General features: G+C 52.4%; 9 protein-coding genes across 9 annotated transcripts; 6 read left to right on the top strand and 3 right to left on the bottom strand.

The window, feature by feature from the left end:
* Window positions 1-1,714: 1,714 nt before the first annotated feature.
* CKM354_001108700 (NADH kinase) lies at window positions 1,715-3,016 on the bottom strand (the record flags this gene model as incomplete). The annotated part of the gene is made up of 1 exon (XM_044806564.1): window positions 1,715-3,016. The coding sequence occupies one exon, from the start codon at window positions 3,014-3,016 to the stop codon at window positions 1,715-1,717; it is 1,302 nt and encodes a 433-aa protein (XP_044662499.1).
* A 406-nt stretch (window positions 3,017-3,422) lies between these two features.
* On the top strand, window positions 3,423-4,691 carry CKM354_001108600 (uncharacterized protein; the record flags this gene model as incomplete). The annotated part of the gene is made up of 1 exon (XM_044806563.1): window positions 3,423-4,691. One exon carries the CDS (start codon window positions 3,423-3,425, stop codon window positions 4,689-4,691), a length of 1,269 nt encoding a protein of 422 aa, XP_044662498.1.
* Window positions 4,692-5,342: 651 nt separating this feature from the next.
* CKM354_001108500 (uncharacterized protein) lies at window positions 5,343-7,122 on the top strand (the record flags this gene model as incomplete). Its single annotated transcript, XM_044806562.1, has 3 exons — window positions 5,343-5,735; window positions 5,789-6,256; window positions 6,304-7,122. 3 exons carry the CDS (start codon window positions 5,343-5,345, stop codon window positions 7,120-7,122), a joined length of 1,680 nt encoding a protein of 559 aa, XP_044662497.1.
* Window positions 7,123-8,155: 1,033 nt separating this feature from the next.
* On the top strand, window positions 8,156-9,424 carry CKM354_001108400 (uncharacterized protein; the record flags this gene model as incomplete). Its single annotated transcript, XM_044806561.1, has 3 exons — window positions 8,156-8,195; window positions 8,256-8,427; window positions 8,488-9,424. The coding sequence occupies 3 exons, from the start codon at window positions 8,156-8,158 to the stop codon at window positions 9,422-9,424; spliced, it is 1,149 nt and encodes a 382-aa protein (XP_044662496.1).
* Window positions 9,425-10,070: 646 nt separating this feature from the next.
* Window positions 10,071-11,685, bottom strand: CKM354_001108300 (uncharacterized protein; the record flags this gene model as incomplete). The annotated part of the gene is made up of 4 exons (XM_044806560.1): window positions 10,071-10,665; window positions 10,728-11,328; window positions 11,381-11,461; window positions 11,514-11,685. The coding sequence occupies 4 exons, from the start codon at window positions 11,683-11,685 to the stop codon at window positions 10,071-10,073; spliced, it is 1,449 nt and encodes a 482-aa protein (XP_044662495.1).
* Window positions 11,686-12,077: 392 nt separating this feature from the next.
* Window positions 12,078-13,006, top strand: CKM354_001108200 (uncharacterized protein; the record flags this gene model as incomplete). Its single annotated transcript, XM_044806559.1, has 2 exons — window positions 12,078-12,165; window positions 12,219-13,006. 2 exons carry the CDS (start codon window positions 12,078-12,080, stop codon window positions 13,004-13,006), a joined length of 876 nt encoding a protein of 291 aa, XP_044662494.1.
* A 767-nt stretch (window positions 13,007-13,773) lies between these two features.
* On the top strand, window positions 13,774-14,322 carry CKM354_001108100 (uncharacterized protein; the record flags this gene model as incomplete). Its single annotated transcript, XM_044806558.1, has 1 exon — window positions 13,774-14,322. The coding sequence occupies one exon, from the start codon at window positions 13,774-13,776 to the stop codon at window positions 14,320-14,322; it is 549 nt and encodes a 182-aa protein (XP_044662493.1).
* A 443-nt stretch (window positions 14,323-14,765) lies between these two features.
* On the top strand, window positions 14,766-15,230 carry CKM354_001108000 (uncharacterized protein; the record flags this gene model as incomplete). Its single annotated transcript, XM_044806557.1, has 1 exon — window positions 14,766-15,230. The coding sequence occupies one exon, from the start codon at window positions 14,766-14,768 to the stop codon at window positions 15,228-15,230; it is 465 nt and encodes a 154-aa protein (XP_044662492.1).
* A 148-nt stretch (window positions 15,231-15,378) lies between these two features.
* Window positions 15,379-17,499, bottom strand: CKM354_001107900 (uncharacterized protein; the record flags this gene model as incomplete). Its single annotated transcript, XM_044806556.1, has 2 exons — window positions 15,379-15,503; window positions 15,600-17,499. The coding sequence occupies 2 exons, from the start codon at window positions 17,497-17,499 to the stop codon at window positions 15,379-15,381; spliced, it is 2,025 nt and encodes a 674-aa protein (XP_044662491.1).
* Between the last annotated feature and the right edge of the window lie 644 nt (window positions 17,500-18,143).

Here is an 18,143-nt window from a genome sequence, read left to right as displayed (position 1 = left end):
AAATGACATCGCGGGCAGAGATGCAGACGCCGATCTGCCTTTCGCTTGGGACACCACCAGCACCACCATGACGACCTGCCCGCTGCTGCCCTCCTGCGTGATTTCCACCCGCACCAGCCTGCAAGCGACCTCGACGCCTCCCCCTCCGCTCCGCTGCCAACAAATGACGCGTTCCAGCCAACACCCGGCAGCAGAAGCTTTCGTTGCAGCTGGCGGGCAGACAATAGCGGCAACTCTATTATATGCAAACACCTCACATCCCGGTGCTCAACTTCCACTTTCGCATCTCAGCTGCTTCTTCGCGCATAGCTGATGACCACACATCTCACCCTCGCCACCGCTGCCGTTCCTCAAAGACATGCTGCATGAAACATACGATATACGCGAGGCGCACGCGCTGTAGCCCGTATGGCCTTCATACGCCGGCTGCGGCGACGGCACGGCATTGGCATCATGTCCCAGGATTCATTACGCACCTCGACCTTTAGGCGCGAAGTGCTCCCGACCAAGCCGTCTCGAGCAATGCGCAAAATCAAGTTCGAGCGCAAGAAGCCTGTACCGCCAACTTGCACGCCTCATGCCGCTATCTGTTGAGATCCCACCTCTGACGACCGATCAGCGAAAAGCACACAGCAGCCACAGCAGCGCCGAAATACGAGACTCCTGCCTGTCCGGAGTCTGTCGTCGATGTTCGTATTGCGAAGTTCGCCTCCCATGTCGGAATCGGTTCCACACAGCCTTGCGTATACGCTACGCTCCCCCTTCATGATCAGATATCCTTATCTGGAGTACCATCTGCTCGCGTGCCATATTGTTCTTGCGGTCCAGTCTACAGATCACTATTCACCGGCACGGACCTCGCACAAAGTCTCAGCCGGTGCTCAAATGTCTCGGGCGCCGGCTGTTCTATAGTCAACGTCGAAGATGCGCGCTGCATGGTAGCGGAGTTTCCGCCGTTTCGCAACGATTGAACCACAATCACAGGACCGTTGAGCGCCCAGCGCCATAGTCTTAAGCATGCGTTCGCCGGATCTTGAGCTCATCTCGCAGCGGTCTCAAAGTGCAAGGATCATGGAACGGACAAGCCCACCGGTTCACAACACAGCCACAACAACGGTCCATGTACCAGGAATAATAGCGTGATCTGGCTAGACCGAGTCAGCATTATTTTTTAACGATCGTCTCATAGCCATTCATCTACTGAGACAGCCGCGGAGAGAGTGCCGCTACTGCAGTGCTCGAACCATACCGCATATTCAACGACGGCTTTTGAAGGATGAAATAAACACAACTTTGCGCCGCAAGTCAGCACCCATTCATCCAATGGCTGGGTCACTTGGCTGTTGAGCCTCTGCTCATCATCATGTGATGATTGTGGCCATATGGTGGTGTTCTTTTGCTGTTACAGGTAGGCGAGACGCAATTTCGCACACCGCTTTGCGCGCTTCCAAGCCGCTCTCATTTCTGCTGACTAGGATACAAGCACCGCCGAGACACACAAGTCCTTCCTCATGAGTCATCTGGACACAGTAACGGGAAGTATCGCCAGGCGAAGCCTAAGCCAAGCCTCATGTCCTATCGAGCCGAGAGGCAGAGTTATGTCAATACCTTGCCATTGGCAACGCCTTATCACTGGCTTGGATATTGGTAACTGATAAGCGCGATGTTCGCAACACATCATCCGGCTATGTTGCCTCTTCTCTATCCATCCAATCTAGCCGTCCTCTCCAAAAGGATAATTGAACTTCAGCAGCGAGTTCAGACCGCCGACCCAGTGATCTTGACCATCGGCCGCACCACCTGAGCGAACGATACTAGGCACACCTCGGAGCCAGTCTCTTGCTCCTGGAGCTCCTGGCGAGCGTACTTCCTCGCCAACGACTCTCACCTCCATGCCTGCTCTCAGACCTTCCTGTCGTCTTACACCGTCAACAGAGACTTCAATTTCTTTGCCACGGTTCTGCTTTTCGATGCGAAGTGTGATAGGCGTGTTCGCCGGAAGCACAAGAGGTCGAAATGAAAGAGACCTCGGACAGATAGGCGTCAGTAGAATGGAGGATACCAGAGGGTGAACGATAGAGCCGCCACTTGACAAGCTGTAGGCTGTAGATCCTGTAGGTGTCGAAACCAAGAATCCGTCCGCGATGGCAGTTGTCAATGTCTTCTGGTATGGAGGAGAGCCAATCAGTATCGTAATATGAGCCAGGTGCGGTAGAGCGCCACGATGTAGGAGCACCTCGTTGAGCGCGAAGATGTCATCGCATTTGCTGTCCGCATGCGCGAAGGGCGGCTCGTGAGGCAGTCGCTCACCCTCAGAATTAAAGATACCAATGCGTAGTCTGTTCCGTAGGAGGATACGTGCGCTCCGAGACTCGCCCATCGACTTGCCACGTGCTTCGGTCCACGCATCAGATCTCTCCTTGAGCTCGGGCTCGTCTGTGCTCTTGGGAGGCACAGTCGAGGGCGACCCCGACATGTACATTTCCCGAAAAGCGCGTTTGTACTCTGCGAATTTCCATTCTCCAAGGAATCCCAATGTGCCCATGCTGAATGAGAGCACGGGTGGTACGCTCTTGGCTGTGGCGAAGAGAGAGGCTGCATGCAAGATGGTGCCATCGCCGCCAAAGGTAGAGGTTAGGTCAACCTTCTTCTCGTACGCCGAATTGCCTTCGCCATTTGCGGCATAGATTGGAAAGTTCAGCTGCTTGTCCACTCCATGGGCCAGATATGGTTCGAAAATGACAGAGGTTCCGGGATAGACTTCGTGAATATGGTTCGCATACTCGACCGCGGCATCGTGACACTCTGAGCTTTCATCTTTCCGGACAATGAGAACATTGCGAGGTGGCGCCGGCCATCGTAGCGCCAGTAGGTCGTGGCTCTTGATCTCCTGGTAACGAGGATGCAGACGATCTGGCAGTTCAGCGATGCTTCGAACCTCGTGTCGAGCTGCAGAAGTCGTGAAACACCGTGTTGGCGCTCGAGTGCTTCGCCAACATCGTAGAAATGCTCTCATGCTCCCATCGTCGATGCCACAATCACAGTCTGACACGTTTCAGAGAAGGACGATGGCGATGCCTTGGCGACGAGGATGGGTGAAGTTGATGTTTGTTTCATCCACAGCAAGCTCGGGCGTGGAGACCAGTGGGCATGTGAATGCCCGCGGCGCCAGCCGAGGAAGGCGTCATTGTTTGCTTTGCTGTTGCTGACAGGTGCGTTCCATTCTGGACGACAAAGCTCCACGTGCTAAACTACTTCAGACGACTCACTCTGTCGCCTGATTCATTCACGAGACATGACCTAGCTACTATCTACACAGCGGGGACGCTGGGAAAAAGAATATCTAACACACCACCTCGACCTGCCTGCTTCGAGAGCAGAAGCCGATCATTCCGCACATCCTACCCACCCCGCCCGAGGCCATGAGCGAACTCAAGCAGCGCAAGGCTGCAGCGCAGTCGACCGAGCATACCCTCGTGAACGGCAATACAAGCGCTTCCGATTTCCATGTCATTCCGCCTCTTAAGCATGGCGCTCTCATGCAGATTCTGCGCATTGTGGGCTTCGGCATCTACTTCTTTGGATCGTGTCTCGCTATTCACGGGACTCAGCTCCTGGGACTCCCGCTCTATTTCATAAGCAAAGATTGGTTCTATGCCTACATGGCCCTGACGAAGCAGTTCTTCGGCCTGCTCATAACCACCATGACCCAATGGTGGAGTCCCACAGTCGTTCGCATTTCCGGAGATAAGAGCGTTGAAGGGTTGCTGTTCCAGGATGCGCATGGGATGGTACAAACGAACTTTGGCGATAGAGCGTTGTTGATGGCGAACCATCAACTGTATACGGATTGGCTATATCTGTGGTGGATCGCATATGCGAATGCGATGCCAATGCATGGACACATTTATATCATCTTGAAGGATTCTCTCAAGTGGGTGCCAATGATAGGGCCAGCTATGCAGCTCTACGGGTTCATATTCATGGCGAGGAAGTGGGCCACAGATCAGCAGAGAATGAGGTATAGGCTACAGAAACTCAAGACCCGGCACTCTGGACCGATGAGTGGACAATCTGGAAAGGCGCAGCTGGATCCCATGTGGTTGCTGATCTTCCCTGAAGGCACCAACCTGTCTGCAAATACGCGATCACAGTCTGAGAAATTTGCAGAAAAGTCTGGACAGGAGAAGTTGAAGCATCAGCTCTTGCCAAGGAGTACGGGACTCCAGTTCAGCTTGCAGGAGTTGAAGGGCAGTGTCGACTCTTTGTACGATTGCACAATAGGATATGAAGGCGTGCCCGCTGGTCGATATGGAGCAGAGATCTTCACATTGCGATCCACGTATTTCCAAGGACGTACGCCTAAGAGCGTGAATATGCATTGGAGACGATTCAAAATCTCGGATCTACCGCTGGACGACAAGGATGCATTTTACGAATGGATCGTAGCGCGATGGCGAGAGAAGGACGAATTGATGGAGGTGTTTGCGAAGACAGGAAAGTTTCCGGCCGACTCAGATGCTGTCAAATTCGAGCGCGATTCTTCAAATGCTTTGAAAACTCCATACATCAACACATCGGTGCAGCTGAGGAACCCGGTTGAGTTCATATCTATATTCATGCCGGTAGCCGCGGCGACCATGGTAGGGAGGGTACTCGTCCAGCTTTTTGACAGACTATCCCCTATATAGAGGCCCCTGGACATGCGTCTATACGGGTTTGGATACATTGAAAGAGGGCAACCAGACTTCACAGTTGGGAGGGGAGTATTGGATGATACCCAAAGGATGCGGATTTGTGTAAAGCGGTGGATATAATGCAACGACTCACCTCATGCCTGACGTACCTATGAATACCATGAACTACATGCACTGTTATCTCCTGCTGCCTGTTGAACCTTTGGCACAAGAGTGGAGCACGTGCCCTGTTTCCTGATTTCCAGCTTGATCGTTTAACCAGACCCCTGCTTGTTGCGGCTGCAACATGCACACTTCCGCCAACCTTAACAGCTTCCAATGGCAGCTACAACTTGTCCATCTCTTCCGAACAGCGTCACTCTCACACCTCTCCTTTTCCTCTGCCAAACTTCTTTGCGCAGACCTCATAGCTTTGGAACGCTCTGCGCGGCCGCGGGCGTCGGGCTTCAAACAAGCATTGCACGGATGTGATTGACCTAGCACTGCCGCCAGCAGGGTTTCCTGCTGACGCCTGTGAGATATTTCTGGCTGGCGCAGAAACGACCCCGAACAACAATCAGGAGCAAGTCTTCACAACAACACAAGCACATAGGATCACTTCACAACTTCGTCTCCGCCCCGCCGGTGAAAGGCCACCTTCACACAATGGCTTACGGCGACTCCTCCCCAACATGGACGGGTCAACCACGTATCCGCGGCGGAAGCGAATCGATGCGCATGTTCCTCCTCACATTCTCGCTGATAGGATTGCAATTCTGCTGGGGAACGGAACAGACGTATGCTACACCTTATCTTCTCGCTTTGGGGTTATCGAAGGGGGCAATGAGTTTGGTTTGGGTCGCTGGACCACTTTCAGGATTGATCATGCAACCGATCATTGGCATGATCAGTGATAAGAGCACGAGTAAATATGGGAGGAGGAGACCATTCATGATAGGAGGGACAGTCGCTGTTGCGGTCTGCTTGTTGATTTTGGGATGGGCGATTGAGATTGTGGAGTGGTTTGTGCCTGGTACTGGCGCTGAGGTTGTGGAAAGAGTATGTCTTGGATTGAGGCGATGGAAAGGATAAAAGAGCTGATATGTGGACAGAGGAGAGCTTTGACGATCAGGCTTGCGATTTTCGATATTTATGTTCTCGACTTTGTGATCAATATCGCACAAGCTACGTGTCGGGCACTCGTGGTCGACGCCTTGCCAGTGGAGAAACAGCAGACAGGCGGAGCGTGGATAACACGAATGGTGGGACTGGGACATATTCTGGTGTTTGGATTTGGAGCTCTGGACCTCAACTACTGGCTTCCTCCGATGCTTGGAGATACTCAGTTCAAGAAAGTCTGCGCATTTGCGGCTTTCATGATGGTGTTCACTTTCAGCGTGAATTGCTGGGCTGTGACTGAGAAGGTTCTGGTTGCAGATCCAAGGAGCGCAACGGACAGCGACCAAAGCCTGCTTGCTATCATCAAGCAGATTTACAGTCGAGCTCTGCACGTTCCGCAGCGCATTCAGTACATCTGCAATGTGCAGTTCTGGTCATGGATTGGCTGGTTTCCCCTCATGGTGGGTATGATACTTCCTCAAAATCCGACATTCGCTGATGATTCCAGTTCTACGGCAGTACCTGGGTGGGAGAGATCTACCTACGACACGGTCTCGATGGCATACCTCCTTCATCGACGGACGCGTTGAGCCAGGTTGGGCGAGCGGGAAGCACAGCGCTCATCATTCACTCGACGATCGGATTCGTCACGGCAATCATACTACCAACGCTCGTGACAAGTCCTGGTGACGACGAGAAAGCGTACTCCTTTACTCCACGACCACCAAAGGGCCTTGAGGCGGTTGCCAAAGTGCCATTTGTCAAGCCTCATCTCCTGGATGTCTGGACCTTTGGTTGTGCAATGTTCACCAGTTGTCTGCTATTTGCGCCAGTGGTCAAGTCCGTTCGCTTCGCTACGTTCCTAATGGCAGCTGCTGGTATCCCGAGTGCCATTGCTGGGTTTGCAAGCGCTACATTGATCGGGGTCGAGATCAACCGGCTCGGCAGCACACTGCCTACCAGTGGCCCGAAGGGAACTCGCACGCCTAACAGTCGCCGCTCATCGAACGACTTCGAAATGGACGAGCCTTCGCTTCTCCGACGGCCCTCCCAATCTGGCGCACATTCACAGAGCGGGGAGCTCAGTGGGATATACCTTGGAATCCTGAATATTTACACGACGATTCCACAATTCGTTGGCACTTTCATCAGCTTTGTCGTGTTCAGAATCCTAGAGCCGGGGAAAAGTCCCGAACTTGCCAAAGACGCACATCCGGATGATGTGCACTCTAGGGAAGGGCTGAGTGGTATTGGCGTATGTCTGTTTATTGGAAGCATGAGCTCAATCATGGCTGCTCTTGCTACGAGAAAACTGAAAGAGCGATAGATGTAATAGATTTAGAATATGCATTGGGTCCGGCTGAACCGGGGAGTACTATGGCTTTTCCAACTGTTGCCGTATTGCCATGTAGCCATGCTGCAGAACCAGCTAACTTTCTGGCATATATCGATCCACGCCACGTCAGATGGTTTCGCCAGCCGCAAATGTCCTGCTGTTGAGCGTGGGAGAATCTGAAGTATTGCGAAGCGCCATTACTCGTGATCAAATCGTGTGCATCCTCATCCAGCTAATGCAAAACCCCTCTTCCAGCGAGCACCAGTACTGTATCGGCTCGACATTTTCACAGACAACGCTAAGCCTGTGCCTATCTGTGCCACATATAGCTTGTACCGCACTCGATCGTGCTGCTATCCTGGTGCTGCGGGAGGGATGCGTACGGGTCACACTTTATCGGTGCGAGAGCCCTTCTCCGCGTGCTACCAAAAGTCGGCATGACGCACATGGCGTCGTCAAAATGCACTTCTTCCTGCACGATTTTCTCCAGCTATGCCGCCGACAGCTAGGTGGAAGCAGGGATACACGCCCGGATCATCGTGGGAGTAGCCATAACGTGACTAGCACTGGCACAAATATTGCTATGCACCGGCCGGCTTGAAGAACCGAAAAGCCCTGGCAGTCGTTTCTTCACAGCACCTTCACGAGCGCTGGCTTCGAGTCTATTCCTTGCGCCATAGTCGTGTACATATGTGGCGCATGCCGTCCGCTCTTCGTGTCTACGGCTCTCCTTCTAGCATGCGACATTTTGTGCAAAATCGGCAGGCGCAAATTGGCTGAATTCGAGGCAGGTAGGCGCCTTCTTGACAGACGCGTTCTAGACACTTTCCCGGATACAGTCGCCATTGCCACTCCGACAGGACGGAACCGACTGGAAGGCCACAGCGGCATCGAAGATATGATCGGCCAAGTGAAGTGGCGATAACATCAACAAATCGACCTCAGCGCCAGTCATCCACGTTGCCTCAACATCCTTGCCAGACCCTAGCTCTACCGAAAGCGGGTCGACGCTGCAGCACTCTACATGCATACAGCCACTTCTCTGATGGAGTCCCTTTTATATGGTACGTCTTCGCACCGTCACTGCGCTCACTGAATTTTCGCGTGGTTTACTGATTCTCCAGGCGCGAACATTGAAATGGTGCGCATCGACACAATACGCGAATCCAATGCCAAGTGCAAATCTCTCGTGGGCCTGGTCGCAGTCTTTGTAGGTGGTACGGGAGGCATCGGAGAGAGCACCGCTAAGGAGTTGTTCCTTCGCACTACGAGTCCCAAGGCCTACATCATCGGCAGGTGAGGCTTTACCTCCCTTCCTCTGTTCGTCATCCTCAAGAGACTGATCGCTGAGCGCAGGAGCGAAGAACGTGGCAAACGGATTTGCGACGAATTACATGAGATCAATCCCCAAGGCAAAGCTATTTTCATCCAGCGAGACATCAGCGTGCTGAAAAATGTCGACGAGCTATGTGCGGAACTCCGCCAACGGGAGCCCAAGATTCACTGCTTGTTCTTAACCGCTGGCTATATGACTCTCCGAGGACGAACAGAGACCGTCGACGGCATCGATCGAAAAATGGCAGTCAATTACTACGCGCGCATGAGATGTATCGAGAAATTGATGCCAAGCTTGGAAAAGGCCTCGAACGAAGGCGAACTGTCGCGCGTCATCTCTGTGCTCGCCGCAGGATCCGAAGGCGACGTGCGAGTGGATGATCTCGAACTGAAGCACAATTTCACATTACACGCATGTCTGGCTCACTGCGTCGTCATGACCGACTTCTTCATCGCAGGTTTAGCAGAACGTTATCCCGGGACATCTTTCAGCCACTCATACCCAGGAACCGTCAAGACCGGAATCGCCAACGAGCTCAGCGGACCGGTCAGACTCGCCGTCAAAGTAATGTACGCAGTCATGACTCCCTGGATATTGAACGTACAAGAATCTGGAGAGCGACATCTATTTCAGATCACGAGCCAATGCTACCCCTCACGAGAGGGAGGCGTTGGCATTCCTGTTCCAGAAGGCCTGTCTGCAATGCGCGCAGTGAACGGAGAGCCAGGCGGTGGAGCCTATTTACTTGACTGGGATGGCAAATCGACTGGAGATGAATCGGTACTTTCAAAGCATCGCGAGATGGGCATGGAGAAGATTGTGTGGGACCATACCCATGAGATCTTTGAACGTGCCGAGACGAGGATGCGGAAAGACTCCAAACGTGCTGCACAGACCGAGGCCGAAGGTGCTGGTCGGCCGATACCCAATCCACCTGGATGGCGCCCCGCCGCTTGAATGGGCTCGCCATCAGACATTACGACGAATTTAGCGCGGTGCAGGAGGATTATGGTTTGGGAGCGCTCGTGATTATGGCGGACAGCACTCTACACGCAAAGCTGAGCACAAAGATGCAGGCCGTGGCAGATTTTCACATGATCGATTTGCCTTCGCATCGAAGATCTGTGGCCGGCCCATCCGTGATGGATCTGCCTCGATTCGATAGAATGCGGAGATGGAGAAAGCCCCGGGCCCTCGGAGCCTTTGCGGTCTCACGCGAGATTTTATCATTAAATCCACTGCTATTCTTCCAACGATAGGACCAGGCTTCGCTCGGCTTCGACTACCTCAAGACTTACTCACCCGCTTGTCACTCTGTGGACGTCTACGTTGGGTGACTCTAAGCGATTTGTGGCGGAAAATGGCCAAGACTGAGACCTCAACACCATCATAACATTGTGGGTCACCTCGGTGGCATGGCCGTCGCCGCCGGGCCAAGACTCTACCCATGAACTTTCCCCACGAAGCTTTGGTGATCGTGTGGAAGCACAGAAGGTGGCATTGTGTACTGAGGACCTATATGGGACCTTCCACGGCTCATGTGACGGGACGTCGCTGTCATTGGGGGGCCCGTCCTCCCTAGAGGTACTCTCTCCTCTGCATACTAGAGCGTATAGCGAAAATGTGGGTGACGATCCCCTTTCACGCCAGCATCTATCAGCTTCTGCTGCTCAACGACGTCCATGCTCTCCCTCTTCTGATTGATCCACTTTAGCACAAGATAGATACCGCAGTACCCCAAAGCAGCGCAGACGATCGCAGCCAAGCTCACGCCATGTCCGATGACATATCGTCCACGAGAGTCAGTGATGCGGTATATCTGTCCCGCCAGAATCCCTGCACTGTTGCCCACAGTTTGCTGCAGACCGATGGCGGTAGCTCTCTTGTAATATCCTGCATTACTATTGCTGTTCCAAGTGACGTTGAGTCCCACACAACAGTAGATTCCTGTTGCGGTAACGAATGTCGCGAAGTAGAGAACTGCTGTTCTCTCCATATCGACGCTGAGCATCATGGCATAGCCTATGGCTGTAATCAAAGCCAGCGGAACCATGAAGAAAGCTCGTCTGCGGGCGAGATCGGAGAAGAAGGCGATTGTTAAGTAGAAGACTGAGGCCCAGATGTAGACTGGTACGGTCAGGAGTTGTGTCTTGACGCTGCTGAATCCGAAGCCACGGATGATGGTTGGGAGGAAGGTACTATTTGTTCCATTTTCGTTAGCAGGTGTTTGCGGTCGGGACTAGTCGAAGTGAGGTCCTACCTGAAACCAAAAGAACAAGTATTCGCGCAAAACTGACAGAAAGCGCTCAACCAGACTTTCCCATCCTTGAATGCGAGCTTGACTTCTTCGCGATCGAACGTCTCGCTTTCACCTTGATAAATCGCAGCTTGACGATTTCGAGTCCGCATCAGTTTTTTGTCGTTTTCGTTGAGCCACCACGCTTTTTCGAAGTTATCTGGCAAGAGGCACAGACAGGCGATTCCCACAGCTACGGAAATCAGACCTTCGACCAGGAAAAGCCATCTCCAACCTTCTAGAGCTCCGTTCAGACGGGTCAGACCATAGGCTAGTAGACCTCCGAATGCTCCTGAGAGGGCAGAGGCTACGAAGAGGTAGGACACTCGTTGGGCTTGTTCGGTGGGTTTGTAGAATGTGCTCAGGTAGACTGTCAAGCAGGGGAAGAGGCCTGATTCGAAGGCTCCAAGGAGGAGGCGGGTGGCGAGGAGTGTTGCGTAGTTTTTCATGAATGCGCTTCCGATTACTACGAGGGACCAGAGGATTATGAAGGCTGGGATTAGGCGAGAGGGGCGGGCGGCTTTGAGGATTAGCGAGGAGGGTATTTCGAAGGTTATGTATGTGACTGGTTTCAACGCTTTAGTTGGAGGACTGGATATTGGAAGATCTGTTCGAACCGTAGAAGACCGTGACTGCAACGTTCAGTTGAGAGCCGGTCAAATTGAGGTCTTCGTTCATGCCTGCGATTGCAGCGTTTCCTGTGCGATGCGTGTTAGTCAATCGTAGCTGTGAAAGCAAGGACATGCTCACCAATATTGCTTCGATCGAGGTAGGCCACTAGGAAGACCACCACCATCATGGGTGAAAGCCATAAATCCAGTTTCCTCACGAGTCGCTTCTCAGCCGCGGGATCGATGGTCATCTCGCATGTCGTAGCAGTAGTTTCGACGTCGATGGCATGTTTCTCATCCTGACTGTCCATTTTGGAGGTGTGCAGTTGCGTGCTTGCTCCCTCGGACACATTGATGTGGCGATCTTCACTTACATCAGAGCATAGGCTTGTGCCAAGCCTTTGTGATAGCAGGCTCACGCCTATCGGGCACGCTTCTGCCAAAGAATTGGCCGACCTCGAGATAAGTATGAGGCGACAATCGTTCTGATTTTCGCAAGCTCCACGCAATACATGGCACCACGCCATAGAGCTCTTCGCAGCCCGATCGGGCAACTTCTTCGCCTAATCGATGGCCGACGCAGGCAGAAAGTAGCTCCACTTCTGCGATCATGGGCAAGTCATGTTCGCCGAATAATGTAGTTGTGTAACATACAATACACTCTCGCGGCGACACGCACAAGATCGACGTTTTCTTCCGGAATATGGCTTCATGGAAACGGCTTGTGCGATTCATCGCCGTGGAAGATGAGCTTGAACATATCGGCGAACCTGTCGATCCTGAGGTTGATGGTGAGCATTAGATGCGCTTTTGCAATTTGCGCAAGAGCTGAATCCTTGAACAGTCGGTGCTGCTTTGGCGAGCAATCAAACAATACAAGTCAAGACATATTCAGGATCATCCGCTTTGCAGGACGACATACATGCAACGGGGCATACTCTCACCATCAAGACCATTCTCCCGCCTGTGTCACGCCAGGAAGTTGGGACAATTCGCTGTATCGGACTCAACTATCGCCATCATGCCGCCGAGATGAATTTAGAAGTCCCGACATATCCTTCAGTATTTTTCAAGCCAGCGAATTGCCTGAATGGACCCAATGCGGATCTCGTTATTCCTCGACAAGCTACAGATGAGCAGGCAGACTATGAAGCTGAATTAGCAGTGGTCATCGGCCAAGCATGCCGTAATGTGACAGCCGAGAATGCCATGAAGTATGTGCTGGGATACACATGCTCCAACGACGTGACAGCTCGCAAGTGGCAGTTTGCAGGAGGCAATACGCAATGGGGCTATGGCAAAGGTTTTGACGGCTTCGCACCACTTGGTCCTTGTCTCGTGTCTGGCAAAGAAATTCCGGATCCTAGTGTGATCGAGCTCAAGACAGTGCTTAATGGGAAAGTCATGCAGGAGAGCCGGGCGGATGACATGATCTTTTCGATAGCAGAGATCGTTTCGCATTTGAGCCAGGGAACCACGCTCAAGGCAGGCACTGTGATTATGACTGGGACGCCGCATGGGATAGGAGTCAGCAGTCAGCCTCCGGTGTTTCTGCGCCATGGAGACGATGTGCGTATTGTGATGAGCCATGGTTTAGGGAGCTTGATCAATCATGTGGTCTACGAGAGGTAGTCTAGGCGACAGGGTCAGTAGCCATGGGGTTGCCCTTCAGCAATCGTGATTGTCGTATAAGTATAGCCCTAGGTTCCTCCGGAGAGACTAGTAACGAACATGTTAGTTCTTAGTTCTAGAATTGCTCGGCGACTGCAAGAGCTGCTGTTGAACATCTCACGCCCAGACGCCTCAGGCCCGCACGCCAAGCCTGCTCCTTGCTCCTGGGGCAGCGACAGCGATGTGCCTGCCAGGAACATCAACTCCATTCTCACGCCACTGGGTTTGGGAAGGAGACAACTCCTCGGCCATCAGAGCTGTTATGCAGTTCTTGAAAGAGACGAAGAGAGCGGAGACGACACCGCGCCTTGCAGATACCATAACAGTCCTGCAACTGCTTGTGGCCATGAACACGCACGTGTTGTGTCCAGAGCTCCCATCGCTGCAACCTGTTCCTGGACCTACTGTATCCGGCTGCGGTGCCGCGGAAACACCTGGTCAGCCCTCAGGTCCAAGATCTTGCCCTTGAGGGGCACGGCCCCATGCTGATCAAAATTGGCAATTGTTGCGACAACTGCAATAAAGTAACGTTGGGATAGGCATGTTTGTACCGCCATGCTAGACCGGCCATCCTCCGGAGGTGAGCGGAAAATGCCAGTGCCTATAGCAGTATTAAAGACCATCACTGTCAGCGACAAGTAGAGCCAAAAGTCAGTTCTCAAGTTAAAAACAGCTGCCAAAGCATCAGATCTCACATTCAGCCCGACATTCACTCCACTGAGCTCACGATGCTGAACCACTCCAAGACCTTCATCGCCATCCTGGCAGCAGCAGCATATCTTCCTTCCACTCTGGGCTGCATCTGGTTCAATGCCACACTCCACGAAGGCGCCAACAAGGCCAACTCTGCAGAAGAGGCCATCAACCTCCAAAAACAAAAAACAACAGGCGGACAAGTCGGCGACGTTCGTCTAGACGTCTACTTCTGGGATGACAAAGACAACGATGACATCGTGGAGCCATTGAAGGACGCTTTCTGCACCGGAGTCGATCTCAAGCCGTATGCAGACAATACTTGGGTCGTGCCATGTACACCAGAAGAGAAGCAAGTCGAACTGGACATCGTTTACAACCCGGATATCACAGAGGGTGGGGTGCTTGTTAGTGTCTTCAAGTATAAGAATCCGAGAGTGCAAGCGGAGGCCTCGAACAATCCGGATAAAGATCTCATTTATACATTCAACACCGAGAGCAATGATGCGAAAGGAGAGTTCTTTGAGGATAAGATCTTCTGCAGAGACTGTACAGGTTCCGCGGGTCAGCCTTTGAAGTGTTGATGAGCAGATGGAGCATCAGCTGGAAAAATTTGTCGGTCCCATCTTACTCAAGACGTCGAATAGATCTTAAGCAAAAGTACGATTCAATGTGACATGAAAACATACAAGATGACTTCACTACTTGCGTATCACAAACGTTTGTTATATATCTCAAGCAACTCAGCGTCAGCAAGAGAGACTTCACCTACCAGCATGCTAGAGCCATGTCTGTCTGAAAGTCTCCAAGTAGTCGGATGCAGGCCTAGAGCGAGGACAGACACCAACCTTGCATCCTGTAAAGTATACAATGCTTTACGGCGGTTTTCAGAATGCTTCACTACACTCTTTCGTGCTGCCGTCATCTTCTCTTGACTTAATTTTTCAGACAACAGCTTCCCTTCCAAGCCAGACCCACTTTCTCAAAGACAGATACCGCAACTCCTCCACGTCCACAAAAACGAAAAATGAACCTCCTCCCAACCACCCTCCTCCTCTCCCTCTTCTCCACACCCCTCACAACCGCAACCCTAATCACCTACGACGCCGGCTACGATGACCCTAATCGCCCTCTAACAGCAATTGCCTGCTCCACAGGCCCAAACGGCCTCATGACAAACCATAACTGGAACTTCCAGTCCGAGATTCCAACATTCCCTTTCATGGGCGGGTCAGCCGACATCGAAACCTGGAATAGCGAGTTCTGTGGACAATGCTATCAAGTCACATATGGCGAGAATACAGTATATGTTTTGGGAATTGACCGCTCGGCGAAGGGCTTGAATCTGAGTAAAGCGGCCATGGATGCTTTGACGAGGGGGATGGCGGTGCAGGAGGGAACGCTCGATGCTGTGGTGGTGAGGGTTGGATCGGAGATGTGTGGGTTGGGGTGGAAGAGGAGGAGGGGTTTGGGGAAAGAGGTTAATGCTTAGGCGTGGTTCCGAAAGAGATGAAGTCAGGGTCGGAAATAGTGAGACAGTTGTCGAATATGTACATCGAAGACATCAGTCTCGTCATTTCCTCTTGTCTTGATTCTGCCGTAATTCTCGTACAATGTACATTGCTCGCTTCGGACCAACCTCACGGTGGCTCACTCGTACCATCTTTCATCGGTATCCAATCCCCATCTGCTTTCCAAGTTCCCGCATTAGTGAAGTCGGCGGTCCTGCTGCCCGACATGTATGCGAATCTGAAATATTCTGGAACTGCAGTCTGCGAATCGGAGTCGCGTATCCCGGCACCCTCTTCCGCAAGATCATCTGTATTAGAGCTTGATGCGACAGGTAAAATTCCAGGCTCACTTCTCCCCAGATGATGACGTTTCCACGTCCAAGTATAATTTCCAGTTCCGACTAGACCATCGCCATCCCAGTATGACGAATCATCTCGAAACCCGCGGAAACGCTCAACATCGTTGACAAGGACCGAGACACCATCGTAAGTAATACCAAGTTTCTCGTCGAATACTGGTAGAGAGCCCATGTTGAAGGTGATGTTCTTCGATCCAATCGCCAACACGCTGATGGTGGGAAGTAAAGAATGTTGCGCAGTGCCTTTGAGTAATTCTGCTGGCAGCTCGACAATGGACGCGAATCCCCATCTCGCCACGCCATTGATGAAAAGGCCGAGGAGAAGTCCTTGGTAGATCAAACTTGGGCGATTCTGGAAGCTCGTTCCTGGCAACAGCAGGAGCGCCAAAATGTAGTGGTGAATGCGCAAGTTGAGTCCCGGAATGGCCAGGAATATGAGCAGTGCCGCGACCATGGATCCGTAAATCGCTAAGTAGCGCGGCATTCGTCCTTCCACGCGAAAAGCCCAGGCTTGTCCCAGAGCAATGAAGAATATAACAAGAACGATCGTGATCAAAGCGGGCACAGCGCCTGGCTCTGCTTTCAAATCGTGAGGAGTCAGTCGTTGGATCGGAATCCTATCGAACGTGTAATTGTTCAAGCTGCCGACCCAAGCTGGCCCGAGCCAAAGAATGGTCTTTTCAACCTGCGCTGTCAGTCCTGTCAAGCTTCTCTTGCTCGTAAACCTGTATGTGACATATGCGCAAAAGCAAGCTGGCAAGAAACGTCCAAATGCAATGCTGAGAAGACCGTAGTAGGTCGTATTTGCAGGCGGATCAGAAACTAGCGCAACGTGGAAGAAAAGAGCCACAAAAATGCTCCAGAAGTGGACAGCAGGATCTGTCGTGAAGAGCGAGACGAGGATTGTGAAGATCAAAGTAGGAGCCAGCGCTGGCCAGCGTAAATCCTTGCATTGCGTCCTTGTGCCAGACAGAAAGCCGAAGGTATGTGGGAAATAGCTCTTGAAGCCAATGCTGTCAATGCTGTTCCGCTTCATGGAGGGGAATGTAGATTGCTCGCCAGTCAAAGTGAGTACACCACATCCGCCCTCGATGTCGCGTATGAAACCGGCATGCACTGCAGAAGCGCAAATGAAGCTGTCGCCGCGGTAAATGGCATTGTCCACAATTTCATCCTCAAACCCGGTCTGCTCGTCTTTCGGCCCGCCGACAACCACAGGTTTGCGTCTGACGAACTGGTCGCCAACGGCATGGCTTTGGGTCGGTGTCTTGTGACAATCGGCGGGACACCGGAACGCGAGACTCGCATTTGAAAAAGGTCTGCAAAGGTTGCCATTGAGCCCGCACCGATTGTCGTCTCCCCAGTATCTTGCTGCGCAGCTCAATCTGATCGGTGTGCCATAGCCAGGGATTTGGGCAGCAAATGCTGACCTATGCAGTAGCAAAGAGAACACCAGAAGCCATGAAGCAATTGCTGCGACTAGCAGCCAGAATCGATGTATTCTCTTCGGCGCATAGCGGTCCAGCAAGTTGACGGGCAAACGCTGTATGCTAGGAAAGATTGGTTTGATACGATATATCCTCGGCGGATCAGGACCTTTGACCCACGTCACTGTCGTCGCCCATGCGTTCTTCAGCTGCTTCGGTATGCGATCTCCAAGCTTATTCTGCAATGATGGTCTCGGTCGTGCAGGCGAAGGGTCGAAGTCGTCGGCCGGTGCGCGTCGCCGGAGGGGTGCATCGGGTCCAATGGTCTCATCATCATCGGTGTCTGATGGAGAGTCGCGGTAGCGGTCGGTGTGAATGTCGTTGTGTGTGGTGTAGCCGTTGCTGCTGGAGCTCGAGAAGTGAGCTTCCTCGTCGGTGCTACTGCTCTCATATCTGGATGCCATCTTATCGCCGATCTAACCCCGCGGCGGTATCCTCGTCGCAGTTGCCTGATGCTGGTACTGCTATCAACGCATCATATTGCTGTTGTCTGTTTGATGATCTGAGGTATGCGACTGTGTTCCAAGCATTCTACAGCGACGAACGCGCGTAAGAGCGATTGGCGACTGCTCCCACCGGGCTCGGAACGATCAAGACCCATCCTTCCACGTGCTCGGCTGGAGCTGTCGGATGCAGGTCCGCTTCAGTAATGCAAGGCCCAAACTCTGTCTTTTTTCACAGTTCACAACGATGATACCTCAACACCCTACCGGATGCTTATGACGAAAGCTGTTGCACTTGTACTTGACTTAGGGAGTCGTGCTATCAGTTCCTGTGCCATCTTACTCCTTCGAACCAAGTGACCGGATGTGGAGAGCTATCGCTGCAGTACTTACAGGCTGCAGGAAGGCGGCAGGCAATCAGAAGACATGTCGAAGATATGCCCTCGTTCTCCAGACCCATTTGGATGTGAATTTCTTCGAATGGGACAGGGACCTGTTGATGTGCTCGATAACGCCATGTTCTGCCCCTCTCTCGCCATTCGTAGTCGCAACAATATGTATTGTGCAGAGACGCACGACACAGGAACGCGACTTCTCCCTGTCCA

The sequence above is a fragment of the Cercospora kikuchii genome (assembly GCF_019650295.1).
Source record: "Cercospora kikuchii DNA, contig_00007, whole genome shotgun sequence".
NCBI classification, from domain to species: domain Eukaryota; kingdom Fungi; phylum Ascomycota; class Dothideomycetes; order Mycosphaerellales; family Mycosphaerellaceae; genus Cercospora; species Cercospora kikuchii.
Note: the sequence above shows the minus strand (reverse complement) of the source record. Positions and strands in the feature narration are given on the sequence as shown.